At 58.8% G+C, this 16368-nt stretch overlaps 2 protein-coding genes across 9 annotated transcripts in view; one reads left to right on the forward strand and one right to left on the reverse strand.

Annotated features, from left to right (window-relative positions):
- The window catches only part of RBM10 (RNA binding motif protein 10), a 35284-nt gene extending 31698 nt beyond the window's left edge, over window positions 1-3586 (reverse strand). For all 4 annotated transcript variants that reach the window (XM_074277202.1, XM_074277200.1, XM_074277201.1 and 1 more), the window contains exons 1-2: window positions 3373-3586; window positions 328-457 (exon numbers count right to left, since the gene is read on the reverse strand). In XM_074277202.1, the coding sequence (XP_074133303.1) occupies window positions 328-344 (17 nt within the window). In that variant the 5' untranslated portion in view covers window positions 345-457; window positions 3373-3586. The remainder of the gene's footprint in view (window positions 1-327; window positions 458-3372) is intronic.
- Window positions 3587-5628: 2042 nt separating this feature from the next.
- UBA1 (ubiquitin like modifier activating enzyme 1) lies at window positions 5629-14477 on the forward strand. Of its 5 annotated transcripts, none has more exons than XM_074277196.1 (26): window positions 5629-5779; window positions 7847-7963; window positions 8066-8124; window positions 8224-8392; window positions 8531-8665; window positions 9122-9228; window positions 9324-9414; window positions 9514-9646; window positions 9727-9824; window positions 10108-10254; window positions 10372-10548; window positions 10646-10750; window positions 10832-10912; window positions 11047-11202; window positions 11296-11461; window positions 11592-11788; window positions 11938-12002; window positions 12112-12307; window positions 12414-12488; window positions 12643-12832; window positions 13007-13095; window positions 13190-13282; window positions 13379-13570; window positions 13674-13775; window positions 13858-13958; window positions 14176-14477. In XM_074277196.1, the coding sequence occupies exons 2-26, from the start codon at window positions 7847-7849 to the stop codon at window positions 14309-14311; spliced, it is 3177 nt and encodes a 1058-aa protein (XP_074133297.1). In that variant the 5' UTR covers window positions 5629-5779; the 3' UTR covers window positions 14312-14477. The 5 variants fall into 5 exon arrangements, with proteins under 5 accessions (XP_074133297.1, XP_074133298.1, XP_074133299.1 ...); XM_074277197.1 differs by lacking the exon at window positions 5629-5779 and adding an exon at window positions 6115-6305; XM_074277198.1 differs by lacking the exon at window positions 5629-5779 and adding an exon at window positions 6342-6419.
- Window positions 14478-16368: the final 1891 nt, after the last annotated feature.

Here is a 16368-nt window from a genome sequence, read left to right on the forward strand (position 1 = left end):
GGGGCAGCAGGGATCAGAGACCTCACTTCTCACATGGTCCTTGAATCTTTATTGAAGGAAAACATTAGAATCGCAGATCATTCACTTTGAACCCCCTTTTCACCCCTCCCAAAACAAACCAAAGTAGACCTCGGAGAAAACCAGAGAGTGCCCCTCGTTTCTGCCACATATGCTGGTTACCAGTACAACAACGTCTCTGTTCCTCAGGCTGTATGTGCAGCGGACATGGGCGCTACCTGGCATTCAGCAATACCATGTGGGAGCTCAGTAGCGACCCAGAGCCCCAAGAATCCTCACTTCTGGACGGCCCCCTCCCTCCATTCTCACCGTCTTTCATACTCCATGTCCGGGGGGGGCCTGCTCCTGGGCCGATGGCTCCGCCTCACTTCCCAGCTGCCACCAGCCCTGCTATTGCCACCATGCTCCGCCAGCCTGTACAAGAACTCCCGTGAGGGATCTGGGAAGACAAAAGAAAGACGGGGTCAGGAGCAGCCCAAGCCCATCCGGGCAGGGCCGACTACCCAACTCTTGGTATGGAGGAAGAAAAAAGAAAAATAGCAGCAGCCAACCTGAATTGTCTCCAGCATGATGAGAAAGCTGGGGTGGGGGGGAGAGGAAGAGGGAGGGAGAGAGAAAGAAGGGGGGGGGGGGAGGCAGGAAAGCGAAAGAAAGGAAGGAAAAGAAGAGAATGAGCCCGGGCTGCCACTCTGTTCTGACTGAGAATTTCCAAGTATCTTTGTGTTTTGGTTTGCTCTTATGTAAACAGACAAGAATTATTAACAGTAAACACCTCAGAGGCCTGCTGGGAGAAAGCACGGATATGTGCACCTCTGAGATTGGCAGGAAAACGATAAATGTTGAAGGGGATGTGGGAAAACTGGGACACTAATATATTGTTGGTGGAGTTGTGAAATGATCCAACCATTCTGGAGAATAATCTGGAACTAGGCCCAAAGGGCCATCCAATTGTGATCCCTTTGATCCAGCAGTATCTGTACTGGGTCTGGATCTCAAAGAGATCCCAAAAGGGAGAAAGGGTCCCACATGTGCACAAATGTTTGTGGCAGCCCTTTATGTAATGGCGAGGAACTGGAAACTGGGCGGCTGCCCCTAGTTGGGGAATGTCGGGATAAATGATGGGATATGAATGCAAAGGAATATTATTCTGTAAGGAACAATCAGCAGGATGCTTTCAGAGGGGCCTGGAGAGAGCTACATGAAGGGATACCAAGTGAAATGAGCAGAAGCAGGAGATCAGTATGACAGAGTAACAAGATTATGCCATGATCTGCTGTGATAGGCCTAGCCCTTCTCAGCAATGAGGTGATTCAAGGCCATTTCAATGCATTTGGGAGGGGAAATGCCAATCACACTCAGGGACAGAAGTCTGGAGATTGAAGCATAGTATTTAAACTTTTTTTGTTTTTTTGTTTGCTTTTTTCTTCCTCCAGGCTTTTTTCCCCTCCTTTAGGTGGGATTTTTTCTGCCCAAAGTGTTTGCACACATTTATCTAGTAGTAGATTTCTTGCTGCCTTGGAGAGGGGGCAGGTGAGGGATGGAAGGAGCAAAATCTAAGAGGAGAAGTTTAACAAAAAATGAATGTTGGAAACTATCTTTACGTGGACTTGAGGGGGAAAAAATACTATTAAAAAACAAAACCAGCATGGGTACATGTGAATGAACTCTTAAAGGGCCAGAGAAATGGTAGGTATCATTTTCAGTCCCACACCCAGAGAAGAAGTGACAACCGCCAAGAACAGAAGGGACTGGCTCCCAAAACTGTGCCAGAGCCCAAGGTCAAGGACAGGGCCCGAAGCCGCCCAGTTCCAGCTTCCAGGTAGTCCTCCTTGACCAGTGCAGGGGCTCGGCCGCCTTCCTCTGTGGCTAGAGCCCCACTCCCCAAACGTCCTGGGAATGACTCAGGATTGAATTCAAGCTCCTCTGTCTCCCTGAATCTGCCCCAAACTGTCTTTTGCGCCTTTTCTTCCTCCCTTTTGTATTCCCGAGGGAATAACAGGTTCCCAGCTACCTCGGGTTGGGGAGGGAAACCCCAGAAGCCCCTTGGAGCACAGAGGGCTTTAGCACCTGTCCCCCTCCGGAGCCCTGGTTGTTAAGTTGGAACCCACGGCCACATGGGGGGGAAGGCGCTGTTTGTTACCGCAAGCAACTGAAAGTGAGCGTCTCCAATTACATAAAGACACAGATTCCAAAAGGCCGGGGGGCTTCGCCAGGCAGCCCTAGAGCCTGGGCCCAACTGGCTGGAGGAGCTCCAGCAGGGTGCCAGGTGTGGCTCAAAGGGGTGAGCGCAGGCCCACACCTCGGAGGTACCTTTCCCGAATGGCTCAGTGGAGAAGGGAAATCCCTTCCCCCCCTTCAGGCGGGTCCCAGAATCGCCCTCACACATCAAGTTTCCACAGCACAGCTGGCAAGTTTACAGAGTTCTTTCCTTACAGTCCGATAGCCTCAGCCCCATTTTCCTAAAAACGTGGAGACTCAGCCTGCTGGGGAGAAGGGCCAGGCCTGTTGATCGCAAGGCCTGGAGAAGCCTGCCGGTCTGGCACCAGCCGCCAGCGAGCACCCTTCCCGAGTTAAGGTGTTGTGGCCACTGCCAGGGCCCCACAGGTGAAGCCAATAGAGGGCCTTCTCAAAAGCAGGGCAGACAGCGGCTGGAGCAAACGGGGCCAAGGGAGATCGAGCTGGGATCCCGGCCGGCCCGGATGGGATCCCACCCCTCAGATGGCTGGCAGAAGGAAAGAGGGAGTGGGCCTATGAGTGGCCTCTAGACCCAACCGGGAGCTTCGGCCCATTCAGCCTGGCCCCGGCAAGCTCCCCTGGCGAGGGTTCGAAGAGAGGACGGCGCAGAATGAGGTGATGGGTGCTCTAGAAGTCGCCAAGCACATGGCAGAACTTGGGGACGCCCTGTTTAGGGCCTGGCACTTGGGGGGCCAGGAGGCCAAAGGAGAGGCCATGCCAGCTGCCCCGCCCGATCTGGGCCCCGTCCAGCCGCCTGCTCCCGTCATTCATCCATCTGATCCTCCCCAGGCCTACCGCAGCCTCTGGGGAGGAAGGAGGGGGCTGGAGAAGAGGGGAAGGAGGAGGGGGAAGAGGGAGGGAGAGAAGGCGGCAGGGAGGGGGGGGGCGGGGAGGGGGGAAGACCAGAGGAAGAGAGAAGAGGAGGGTAGGAGGAGCGCGCCGCCGCCGAGAGCGCGCACGCCCGCTCGGACTCGCGCCCGCTCGGCGCCTGGGCCTCTATTCCGCACCCCCACCCCCCGGGGCCGCCTGCGCCGCCACCGCGGGTCGGTGCCTCCGGGCCAGGTCAGCCCCAGCCCCTTCGGGCTGCCCGCCTGCCCTCCCCTGGGCCCAACCGCTCACCTGCCGGGTCCGGACCGTGAGGCGAGGGCTCGGGCACATCACCCGGCCTCCGCCGCCGCTGCTACCACCTCCCTTGCGGGCACGCGCGCGCGCGCGCCCGCAGAGTGCTCAAGCGCGCCGGCTGTCACCGGGGCCGGCCCGGGCCCGCGGGAAAGCACGGCTCGGACCACGGCGAAGCTGGCGCTGCCGGCGCTGCTACCGCCGCCGCCGCCCCCGCCGCCGCCGCCGCCGCCGCCGCCTTCCTTCTCCTTCTCCCCTTTCTCCGCCCCGGGGCAACCCACTGCTGCCTCCCCCTGGCTGGCCCCAAACTACCAAGTGAAGATGGCGGCGGCGGCAGCTCCGCCCACCCCTCGCCCCGCCCCTCATTTTCCCGGCCCCTGCCGCCCAGGCGCGAGCCCGACCCGTCCCCGGCGTGCTCTGGCGGGCTGGTGCGCCCTCTCCCGAGCGTTTTCTATGATGAACCGCCTTGTCTCTTCAGCGCCTCCCCGCCGAGTTCCGCCCCTAGCTCCTCAGAAGGCGTGGCGATTGGCCAAACCGGCGACACGTCCGTCTAGAGAGGAGGCGGAGTTCCACCTCACGTGATTCCAGCTCTGAAGGGAGCGGACGAACCCGACAGATGGGCTCCGCCCCTTTGTCCTTTAGCGCGTCGCGGAAGGATCCTTCCTCGCGCTAGACCCTTTTGGCGCCACTGGATGGAGTGGAGTGGTCACCGCACTTCCCTTCAAACTCCCTAGCTTGGCGTGACCTACTACGTTCTCTGTGCCTTGCTGACCTTTGCGAGCCATTGCTTTATCTTTCTTGCTTCGGTAGAGTCAAAATTGACCTTGGCTTCCCAGCGCTTTCACAGGTTTTGCTTTTGCTTTTTTTGCTTTTGCAAGTCAGCAAAGTGCATGCAGATCTGGGTCCCAGGCCCGAGGGGAGAAGGCCGTAGCACTCTACGGATTGTTAAAACGTATATTGCTCCTCAGAGGGCGGGCTCAGACTTTTTGGAGCACCTTACTGAAAGCAAGCACTCAGGCAGCGAAAAATCAGTACTCTTAAAAATAATTAAAAAACAAAACCCTAAAGAAACAGTCACTGGAGAGATTCTTTTGTGGGGGGGGGGGTGTTCGAGGAATAGAGTTGGACCAGGAATGGGTCAGTCAGGTAACCACGGTTTCAAATCATGGCTTTGACTCTGCTGGTATGCTCTTGGGCACGACCCATACTTCAGCTATTAAGATGGAGTTGGATTTGATGACTTCCAACTTCCCTTCAGTGGAAAAAGTGCTGAAGTTGGAATCAGTAAGATCCGGGTTCAAATCCTACCCCCACACAACACCGTGGGACCCCAGACCCCTTAAGCTTCCATCTATAGAACGAGAGGATTACATTAGATCTCTCCCTGCTCTCTGTCTACGTGCCTCTCTTTGCCATCTGTACCGAGTGCGGCTCCACCAAAAGCTCTCCAATGACCTCGGATGCACACCACAGAGAAGTTAAAACGAATTCTCAAGCTTCCTTTCGGGTTTTGGATCTGTCTCCTCTTCCTCCTCCTCCTCCTCTTCTTCCTCCTCCTCCTCCTCCCTCCGCATCCCCTTCCCGTTTTTGGTCTCGGGTTCTGGCCCACTGCTTCCCCGTCCCCTGGATCTTTGTTCTCATTTCAGTCTCTGTATTCGAATGTCTTGATCCGTTTCTGCTTCAGACACTAAGTCTGCAGGAGACGCGTCTGGCCTCACTTTGGCTTTAACTCTAAGTGTCTTCCGTTCTAGTCACCCTCACCCCACCCCATCCCATCCCCCTTTTCTCCTAGCTCCATCTCTCCAGAACCCGTACTTTAACTTAGAGTCGTCTCCGCGAAAGATTTTCAAAATCGGTCCCGCCCTATTTCCCAGCTTTCCCTAATGCCCGCGCCCTACTAGGAAGTTGTTTCCGCTACCCTAAGCCTCCTCTTCCCCACCCTGGTCCAGTTTAGGGTAGCGTTCACCACGTGCTCCGGTCTAATGCCAGCGTAGGTTGAACTACAATTCCCAGCAGGCTCTGCTACGGCTACCAGCCTGGAGCGTACCACGTGCGCTCGACCAGGGGATTCCCTGGGTACCTCTGGAGCCAGCTTCTTCCTGGCACGGGCCCAAAAGAGCCAGGATCTAATATGAATTAGGGCACTGATTAGGCTTGAGGTGACAAAGGGGCGCATTCGGATGTGAGAGCAGAAGTTAGGCTGCGAGAGTCGCGTTTAGAGGAACGCTTCCCCCTTGTCACAGATAGTACCTTCCCCCTTCAGGCCCGGGGACCCCAAGTTCCGCGCTCAGCCCATCGCTACGCCAGCCGGGGCTCCTCGGCTGCAGTCAGCTCTGGCTCCCGTTCCATCACCGGCTCCAGCTCTAGGGGAAGAGTAGGCCTCGGCGGCTTCGAGCCGGAGGAGGGGGTGAGTGGAGAGACGTAGTGTTGGGGGAGGGCGACCCCGGGGAGAGCTTTTCCAGGAGACCGAGAGTGTGTGGGGGGGGTGCAGTGAGGGTTTAGTCCTTGTGTAGCTGGCCGGGCGCAAGAGGCGGGGTCGTCTTAGCTATTATTCATTAGGGGCGGAGCGCCTACTCCCGCTCGGAGTTTATTGCTCCTCGCAGGGGGCGGGACAATCCATGCTGGGCCTTTATGTAGGAGGTGCGGTTCTCCCCCTCCCGCCCCTCCCCCTCCCCCGCCCCGGCATTGCGTGCATTATTAGCTGGCGGGGTGGAGGAATGCGGTTTCTAGCCTGCGCTGGGCGAGGCGGATGGGCCGCGGGCAGGCGCGTGCGCGAACTTATGCCTTCTCCGCGTGGGGAGGGGTAGGCTTTGGCCCATCTCGGGGCGCGCAGGCGCAAGGCGTAGACACCGGAGAATTTCGGCGAGGCTGGGCCTGGTAGCTGGCAGTGTTCCTTGTCATTCAAGAGACGGGAGGGCGGGAGCATTTCGGGGGTGAGGATGTGGACACCTATTCGATTGGCTTGAGCGCTGGGGCCGGGAGCTTGGGGAAAGGCCGCTTGCAGGTTTGCTCGTACCCGCCCGAGCCGCTGGCATCCCGCTTTCGGGGCATGTATCGCCTTTGCTGCCTGCCATCCGGGGCGAGGGATTCGCGAGGGTGGGGTGTGGGACTCGGGGCTCGGGGGGGAGTGGCTCGCCAGCCGGCTTAGGGGAGGGCCCGGGCTGGGGCGGTGCCTGCGGCAGGAGGCGGAGCCACCCGCGGGTTTTGTTCCGGCTCTGCGGCGGCAGCCGCCATCTTGTGTCTGGGACCGAAGCAGCCCGTAGAGAGGCTGAGACTCCAGGCACCGGGGCTGGCCTTGGGCGGCGGCGGGGGCTTTTCCCTGAGCTTCAGACGGCGACGGCGACTGCAGCGACTGCGGTGATCGGGCCCCGGGGAACAGGCCTTGGTAACAGGCCTGCCTCCAGGCCTGCCGGCCGCCCCTCTCCCTCCAGAGATCTCCTGTCCTTCTTCCCCTTCTTCTCCCTCCCTCGCTGTCTGCCGCGATCTGTCCCCCCCACCACCACCCCTGCCTCGCCTCCCTTCCCCCCTTTGACTGCCGGGATCTCCTCCCCCACTTCCAAGCTGAGATCTCCCCCCCTTCCACCCCCTGCTGCGATTTCTCCACCCCCCAGGGGGCGGGGCCGCTGTACTGCCGGGCCCCACCCGGGATTCTGCCGAAGGGGTGGGGCGGGGCCCGCCCGAGGTGGGGGGGGGGGCATCAGGCCGGCCTCCCTCACCCTTTTCACCCCGGGACCTTGAGTGGGTGGGTGGGGAGGAGGGTGGCCGGCTGACCTGCATCCACTGGAGATAAGACCGAGGAGCACCCTGGACAGCGCCTTCCTTTCATCCCCTTCCCCTCCCCCCCTCTCTTTTGGCCTTCTGTTGGTTTGGAAGCGTCTTTGACACTCTTCCCCACTCCTACCCCGTTACCTGAGGCTGTAGGAAGGACGACAGATTTGGCCAGTCAGGACAATGGTGCTTCTTTCTTCTTGTACCCTGTGTCATCCCTCGCTTGGCAGATAGCTGACCCACTGCTGTTCCCTTTTCCTCACAAACTGTCATGTGCCTCCTGGACTTGATCAGATCTTCTCTTTCCCACTGACCCCATCCATCCCTGGGCCTGCTTTGCTATTCCTCTCTAACGACACCCTGTCCTGTTGTGGTCTCTCTGTCTACCTGTCCAGGAGGCTCCTCTGCTCTCATACTCCTCTCTACCTCCGCTGTACCCCAACCCCCAGTATGACCACTTCATTCCCTTCCCTGACCTTCTGGGCCATTCGGGCACAGTTTCTTTTCCTCAGATTTCCTGCTGCACCCATTTCGGGGCGGACTTCTCCCACGTGTTCTAATTACTAATTACCTGTTCTCCGTGGGATCGTCCCGACATTCTTCACCACATCACCCCCATGTGTGGTTCATTGTTGTGCTTCTTCCCCTTTGAGTTCTCCTCCCTCTCTTTGGGCTCGCCCTGACAACCCTCCTCTCTGTGTCTTAGATGTCCAGCTCGCCGCTGTCCAAGAAGCGTCGCGTGTCCGGGCCTGAGCCAAAACCAGGTTCTAACTGCTCTCCTACCCATCCTGTTCCCTCTGAAGTGCCCACTACACCTGCCAACGTGAGTGCTCAGCCCCGAGTCCCGATGGCCAGGTGGATCCTGGGGCTTGGGGCAGCCTCACCTCACCCTGCGCCTCTCTTTTGTCACTTTCTGCGTCTACAGGGAATGGCCAAGAACGGGAATGAGGCTGACATTGACGAGGGCCTATACTCCAGGCAGCTGTAAGGCTGGGGCTGTTGGGAGCTGGGAAGGGAAGAAGCTGTCAAACTGGGGTTGGGTTCTAGAGCTACCCGGCTGAGATCTTGCTCTCATCTCCTCAGTTACGTGCTAGGCCACGATGCCATGAAGCGACTTCAGACTTCCAGCGTTCTAGTGTCCGGCCTCCGGGGCCTAGGAGTTGAGATCGCCAAGAACATTATCCTTGGTGGAGTCAAAGCTGTTACCCTCCATGATCAGGGGGCTGCCCAGTGGGCTGATCTTTCTTCTCAGGTAACCTCAGCCCATCTATAGGGTTCATTTCCTCCAACCTCTAACTCTCTTATTCTCCCCTTCTCCCCCCCCCCCCCCCCCAGCCACACACACATCCCCATTGAAGTTATTCACCCTTTCCCTTCTTCCAAACCTTAGTTCTACCTTCGAGAAGAAGACGTGGGCAAGAACCGGGCAGAGGTTTCCCAACCCCGTCTGGCTGAGCTCAATGCCTACGTTCCGGTCTGTTCCTACACAGGGCCTCTCACTGAGGACTTCCTTAGCAACTTCCAGGTACCCTGAGATCTTCACCAGCCGTGTCCCTGTTTCATTTCTCAAATATTTCCACCTGTCTTTCTTTTGGATTTTCTTCCGGGGCATCCGAGAAGGTCTATGCCCTGAACACACACGGACTCCAGTTCCACCTCTGCCACTTCCTGGCTCACCTTGGCCAAATAGCTGACTCTTCCCTGATCCATCCTTGCTGGGGGAGGGGGAAGGGGGTGGGATCGTAGATGTCGTGCATCTCCCTTCCCTTTGTTGCCCAGAATTGAAAGGGTCACCCAGGTAGCAAGCGACAGGTCTGGAATTAGAATTCAGGACCTCTTGGCTCCAGATCAGCTTTTTCCTGCTTCGTTTTGCTTCCAACGCTAGTTCACCGAATCTCTCGGATTTCCTTGTAAGTTCCCATTTTATAGCTCCCAGCAGCCTCTGGGTTTGCCCCCCCTTAAGTCGGTTGCTTCCGCTCAGGTGGTCGTCCTCACCAACTCTCCTCTGGAGGAGCAGCTGCGCGTAGGCGAGTTCTGCCACAGTCGTGGTATCAAGCTGGTGGTGGCCGACACTCGGGGCCTCTTCGGGTGAGTCTGTCCTCTGGCCTTCCCGATCTGCCTCCCTCGGGCTTCTCGGTCACTGCCGCAGAAGGTAAGGAACTCTTCTGCTGCTTCACTCACAGGCAGCTGTTCTGCGACTTTGGTGAAGAAATGATCCTGACAGACGCAAATGGGGAGCAGCCGCTTAGCGCCATGGTTTCCATGGTCACTAAGGTAAGGCACTGGCTTTGGAGATCCCCGTCTGGGCTGGGTGGGCTCCAGACCCCAGTAGCCCTCCCCGTCACCATCTGACCTGTTCTCCTGCTCCCTCAGGATAGCCCAGGCGTGGTGACCTGCCTGGACGAGGCCCGGCACGGCTTTGAGACTGGCGACTTTGTCACCTTCACCGAGGTGCAAGGCATGAGTGAGCTTAACGGCATATCGCCTGTGGAGATCAAAGTCCTTGGTGAGTGGGCAGAGGATGCGGCTGGGAGCAGAGGGGTGGGCTGTGCTGCTTGCTTTCCCGTGACCAGTCCGACCCCACAGGCCCGTACACCTTCAGCATTTGCGACACAGCCAGATTCTCCGACTATGTCCGAGGTGGGATCGTCACCCAGGTCAAAGTGCCCAAGAAGATCAGTTTTGTGAGTCTCTGGGGGGTGGGGGGTGGGCTGGGGACCGGCGCTGTGGCGGGAAGTCTGAAGTCTCGTGTTAAATCAGACACGATCAGCTGTGAGACTCTTGGCGAGTCACTGAACCGAGGCCTGCCTCAGTTTTCTCCTTTGTAAAATGGGGATCATAATTGACATCCTCTGGGATCATCGTGGGGATTTTAACGAGCTCCCGCAGCGCCTGGCACCCAGCAGACTCCTACTGAGTTCCCGTTTTTTTTTTTTCCCCTCTCCATCCTCCCCGTCCTCCGTCCAGAAATCACTTTCTCTGTCCCTGGCTGAGCCCGAATTTGTGATGACCGATTTTGCCAAGTTTTCTCGCCCCGCCCATCTCCACCTGGCCTTTCGGGCACTCCACCAGTTCTACAGCCAGCGAGGGCGGCTGCCTCATCCTCAAAATCAGGTGCCTAGCCCTCAGGGGGGAGAGCAACCGTGGGTGCCCACATCACTCTTCCCTCTGTCCCGTCTTGGGCGGGGACCACAGGACTAGCCACTTATTGCTCATCGTTCCCCTTGGCAGGCGGATGCAGCGGAGATGGTGAGCCTGGCTCAGGCTATCAAAGAGTCTGCCTCGCCCCGGCTGCTGCAGGAGGATTTGAATGAGGAATTGGTGCGGCAGTTGGCTTACATGGCAGCTGGAGATTTGGCTCCCATAAATGCCTTTATCGGGGGCCTGGCTGCCCAGGAAGTTATGAAGGTGAGCTTGGGCTGTGAGGGTGGGTTCTGACTTGTGTTCCTGGTTCTCTGGGGGTCTGGCCTAACCGGGCTGATTCGGCACTCTCCCCTCCCCGCAGGCCTGCTCGGGAAAGTTTATGCCCATCATGCAATGGCTGTACTTCGATGCTCTGGAGTGTCTGCCCGAAGACAGACAGATCTTGACAGAGGACAATTGCCGCCCAGTAAGTTCTCCCAGATGCCGTACGGGAGCTGGGCTCTATTCCAGGGCCGACCCTCGCATCTGACCCGATTTTTCCTCACAGCGCCAGACCCGCTATGATGGCCAAGTGGCCGTGTTTGGCTCTCACCTGCAGGAGAAGCTTGGAAAGCAGAAGTATTTCCTGGTGAGTGACCCCACCCTTTGCCCTGAGAGTTGCCTATCCCAGGCTGCTCCTCTGTCTTGCTTGTGAGAGGCCTCCTAAGCAACCAGGCCTCACCTCTTGCCTAGTTCTGGTCCTCTTTGGCCCTCTGTTCATAGGTCGGGGCAGGGGCCATTGGCTGTGAGCTGCTCAAGAACTTTGCCATGATCGGCCTAGGCTGTGGGGATGGCGGAGAGGTCATCGTCACAGATATGGACACCATCGAGAAGTCCAACCTCAACCGGCAGTTCCTCTTCCGGCCCTGGGATGTCACGGTGAAGATCTCGGGAGCCCGGGGGTTGGTGGGTGGCTGCGCACCGGCCGCTCAGTACTTTGACCCATGGCTCTCTCTCCTCGTGCGTCCGTAGAAGCTGAAGTCTGACACGGCCGCCGCCGCCGTCCGTCAGATGAACCCGCAGATGCACGTGACCAGTCACCAGAATCGCGTGGGGCCCGACACCGAGCGCATTTATGACGACGACTTCTTCCAGGCATTGGATGGTGTGACCAACGCCTTGGACAATGTTGACGCACGTGCGGATAGGGCTGGGGGCTGTTGGGGGGGAGGAAGCGTGGGTCCCCGTTCGCTCCTGCTGTGACTAATCTTCTGGAGGGGGTTACCCCGTCTCCCTCTTTTAAACGCTTTCTCCCCCCCCTCGGCTAGGCATGTACATGGACCGTCGTTGCGTGTACTATCGGAAGCCCCTGCTGGAGTCGGGCACGCTGGGCACCAAGGGCAATGTCCAGGTGGTGATCCCTTTCCTCACTGAGTCCTACAGCTCCAGCCAAGACCCCCCAGAAAAATCCATCCCCATCTGCACTCTCAAGAACTTCCCCAATGCCATTGAACACACACTGCAGGTTTGAAGCTTGGGGTCACTCGGGGGGGAGGGGGGCAGGCAGGGAGGTGCCAACATTGTGGGGAGGAGCAGTGGGACCAGGCTATGTAGGTGGAGACCCAGGGTCCCAAGCCTCCCCAGAATGACCCAGTTGTACCTTTGCCTGCACAGTGGGCCCGAGATGAGTTCGAAGGCCTCTTCAAGCAGCCGGCAGAGAGCGTCAATCAGTACCTCACGTGAGTGGCAGCAGTCCCTTTTTCTCAAATCCTCGATCCTTTTGCTCTCCCACACCCCAAGTCTTGATCCCCCATCCTAAGCCCCCAGTCTCTTCTCCTGTACCCACAGAGATCCAAAGTTTGTGGAGCGGACACTGCGACTGGCAGGCACGCAGCCCCTGGAGGTGCTGGAGGCTGTCCAGCGGAGCTTGGTGCTACAGCGCCCCCGTACGTGGGCTGACTGTGTGGCGTGGGCCTGCCTTCACTGGCACGCCCAGTATGCCAACAACATCCGTCAGCTGTTGCACAATTTCCCTCCTGAGCAGGTAACCACAAGACCTTTGTGCCTCCCCCAATCTGAGCAGGGATCCCGGGAGGTGGGATCTCCCAAGACCTCCAGTAATACCCTGCCCACTTAATTTCTCTTGTCAGTTGACCAGCTCTGGTGCCCCCTTTTGGTCCGGACCTAAGCGATGTCCTCATCCTCTCACTTTTGACGTCCAAAATGTGAGTAGCTACTTAACATCTGGGGCCGGGGGGGGGGGGGGGGGGAGGAGACTGAGGGAGGAGGTCCAGCTGGAGGCAGGAAATCTCATTTCAGACCATGGTAAAAGCTTCCCTTTGTGATGTCTCCCCCAAATCTGCCTCTTCACCGTCACAGCCTTTGCATCTGGATTACATCATGGCGGCTGCTAACCTGTTTGCGCAATCCTACGGCCTGGTGGGCTCTCGGGACCGGACAGCCGTGGCCACGCTCATCCAGACTGTGCACGTCCCCGAATTTACTCCCAAGTCCGGCGTCAAGATCCATGTCTCTGACCAGGAGCTCCAGAGTGCCAACACTTCTGTCGGTAAGCAGCAGCTCCCGTTGGCCTCCCAGTTTGCCCCTTCCCTTGAAGTTTCGGGCCGGCTCTCGGGAGTCTTGCCTTTTGCCCGCTCTGCCCTCCCTCGTCTCCTCCTGGGGACCCTCCCCCCTCCCCACCCCCGGTCTGATGGGATGCTTTCTGCTTCTGGCGGCACCACAGATGACAGTCGGCTAGAGGAACTGAAGGCAACGCTCCCCAGTCCAGAGAAGCTGGCCGGGTTCAAGATGTACCCCATCGATTTTGAGAAGGTACCGTGGATTGTGGGAGAAGTCTACCTCCGGGGGAGTGGACGTACGTGGGGGGCTCCCTGGGGACTCAAGCCTCCCCTGCTGCTCCTGCTAGGATGACGACAATAACTTCCACATGGATTTCATCGTGGCCGCCTCCAACCTTCGTGCTGAGAACTATGACATTCCCCCTGCTGACCGACACAAGGTGAGAGCCTTTGTCCTTCCCTTGGAACGTTTCCCCTCTTTCGCATCCTACAATGCGGCCTAGAGACGTGGAGGTCGGGGTTCTGTCTGTTCACAGAGCAAGCTGATTGCGGGAAAGATCATCCCGGCCATCGCCACGACCACTGCGGCTGTGGTAGGTCTGGTGTGCCTGGAGCTCTACAAGGTGGTGCAGGGCCACCAGCGACTCGAAGCCTACAAGAACGGCTTTCTCAACCTTGCCCTGCCTTTCTTTGGCTTCTCGGAGCCCATCGCGGCACCCCGTCACAAGGTGAACTACCGGGCCCCCGTGTGGGGGAGAGGAGCTGGGGGGGGGGGGGCGCAGTGGACAGACGTGCCGACGACGCACCTCGGCCTCTCTCGCTCGTACACAGTACTACGACCACGAATGGACACTCTGGGATCGCTTCGAGGTCAAGGGACTCCAGCCTGGTGGTGAGGAGATGACCCTCAAGCAATTTCTGGACTACTTCAAGGTGCCCAAGGGCTGGGGAGAGGGGAGGGGGAGGCCCGGGCCTGGGGAGCTGGGCTTGCTGACCCCGGGTGGTTCCCCCACAGACAGAGCACAAGCTGGAGATCACAATGCTGTCCCAGGGTGTTTCCATGCTCTATTCCTTCTTCATGCCAGCTGCTAAGCTCAAGGAGCGGCTGGATCAGCCGTGAGTGTCCCCGTGGCAAGCTGGGAGGAAGGGGCAGGGGGGATCGGGTCCTCATTCTCCACTTCTGGCCCCTGGTCACATCTGGGCCTGCTTTTGGGCACCGACTCCGTCCGGGCCTCTGGCCTGATCCTGCAGGGAAGGGCGAGGCTCGGGGAGCCAGGGGGCAAGAGGTGAGGGTTGGCTGTGGTTTTCACGTTCTTTCTTGGAATACCCTTAGTATGACGGAGATTGTGAGCCGGGTGTCAAAGCGGAAGCTGGGCCGTCACGTGCAAGCGCTGGTACTAGAGCTCTGCTGCAATGACGACAGTGGTGAGGATGTGGAGGTGCCCTACGTGCGCTATACCATCCGCTGAGCAGGCGGCAGGCCGGTGCCTTCGCCTCCCCTTCCCCATCCTGCCTTCTCCCAGGCCCGCTCCCCTCCGGGGGCTGGGTGTCCCTGTCTCCCCCCACCTTTGCCCAGGGCACTGGAGGGCACGACTTTGTACTGGACCCGTAATAAAGTTATTGATGGAAACCAAAGTCCCGGGCTGCTGTGTGTGTCTCTTTGGGGTGGGGTACGGCCGACAGAGCCCCAGTGGAGCCCCTGTCAGCCGGCGGGCTGTGTCCACAAGTGTCACGTGTAGCCTTGGCTTTGCTACGGAGACGATGGGCCCGGGCCCAAGTCCCCTTGCGTTAGGGTGGAGTCCCTTCCCGGGGGATTCCCGCTGGGATCATCGGGTCACTAAAAAGCTCCCAGGTCGCCCAGGAGGGGAGCCGCTGCCTCCTGACTGTATGCCTTGGGGACGGGACTGTCCAGGTCCTCCCTCAGCTACCCTGTAACGGCTGATTGACAGCTGAGGCAGCCTGTGCGGAAGCCCCCCTCCCCGGGATGTGAGCCCCAGACCTCCCAGAGCTTCCAGTCCAGCGGTGGGCAGGCCGAGAAGGCGGCCCGCTGGTGGATGAGCCTGCCGTGGGAACTGGCTCTCCATGGCTCTGTGCTCCTTTAGAAAAGTTTGGGTTTTTGCTGGCAGCTGGAGAAGGGGGAGGGAAAAGGGGGGGGCGGGCTGTGAGTGAAAAGAGATTCTGCTCCAATGTTCCCAGTGCTGGGATCTCCAGGACAGCCCAGCATCCCCTCTGCCCGGCTGCCTGCACCTATGGTGTAGAGCTGCCAGACCCTACCTGCTGCTGGGGGGTGATGAGGTTCCCGTCACCGAAGCTGTACCACAATTCCTCTTGAGAAGGCCTGGGTGAATCCAACCATGGGACCCACCGTGATGGTAAGAAGTTAAGGAATCCACGGCCTGGGGTCAAAAGTCAGAGGGGGCTAAGGGGCGGGGAGGCATTGACAGCGGAGCAGCTTGAATCAGAAGGGAAGGCTGGGGGCCGAGCAGCAGGAACCCGCCGCCTCTGCCAGACTGCGGCCGAGGGCTGAGCCTCGGTGCCGGGCTAGCTCGTCCCCGCCACTTGGCGGAGACTTGTCGGGCTCCCCTCACTCCCCCCGACCTCTACCCACGGGCTGCCCCCAGCACTTAGCGGAGGGCTGGGCCGGGGAAGGGCGGCGGGAGCCCCGGCCTAGGCCAGGCAACCTAACAATGCGACCCGTGTCGTTTCAGGAGCCAAGGCCGGCCCGGGGCCCAGAGTCACAGCGCTCCACACGGGGAACTGCAACGTTTTGATGGCTGGGTTCGCCCCCTGCCCAGGGGCCCTCACTTTCCTGTACTTGGTTTGCTTCAGTAAAGGTCTTAAAAGCCTAGAAACAAGTATGGAAGTGCCTGTCGTGTGCTAAGCACTTTTTGAACACAAGAAACAAGGGAGACAGGTGCCATTATAGTTCCTGGCCAACTTAATCGGGAAACTTACCCAGCATCACCCCAGCAGACAAATGGGGTCCTAGCTGGAGGATCCGAGGCCTGGAACGACCTCGGAGCGTCTCCTCCATAGGCTCGCCTCACTCAGCTGCGCCTGAAGGCACCGTTCCCCCAAAATCCATGCAAGACCTCCATTTCCAGATTCTTGTGGTGTCTTATCTGAGGAGGGGGATGGGAGGCCCATGCTGATGTGGCAAACTGTCACTCTGGCAAGGGTAGGAGTAAGAGAGACCCCAGAAGCCACCTCTTCAGTCCTGACTCCTAGGAAGGGCACCCAAGATGTGTGGCAGGGATGGGGTCAGAGGGGAGAGCTGCCTCTCCCCAGTAGTACCCAAAGGCTTCCCCCCCACGCCCCTAGAATCAGAAACAAGGGGAGGGGCGGGCTGGGGTGTGCTTAGTGGCTGGGACCCCACAAAACGGATGGGGCTTGGGGTCAGAAAGACAGGACCATAATAAACAAAAAAAAAGCAATGAAAAAACAGCCAACTTCCCTTCAAAGCCCCCCCTCCCCTCCCCTCCCCTCCCCTCCCAAGGAACACCAGTAACTGAGACCGGAGGCCACC

The sequence above is a fragment of the Sminthopsis crassicaudata genome, chromosome X, assembly GCF_048593235.1.
Source record: "Sminthopsis crassicaudata isolate SCR6 chromosome X, ASM4859323v1, whole genome shotgun sequence".
Lineage (NCBI taxonomy): Eukaryota > Metazoa > Chordata > Mammalia > Dasyuromorphia > Dasyuridae > Sminthopsis > Sminthopsis crassicaudata.

Bases quoted from the DNA above. Each gene is read 5' to 3' on its own strand.
- UBA1 (XM_074277194.1), top strand. The intron at 8,666-9,121 runs GTACCCTGAGAT...GCTTCCGCTCAG, and splicing joins ACTTCCTTAGCAACTTCCAG to GTGGTCGTCCTCACCAACTC. The intron at 13,283-13,378 runs GTGAGAGCCTTT...GTCTGTTCACAG, and splicing joins CCCCTGCTGACCGACACAAG to AGCAAGCTGATTGCGGGAAA.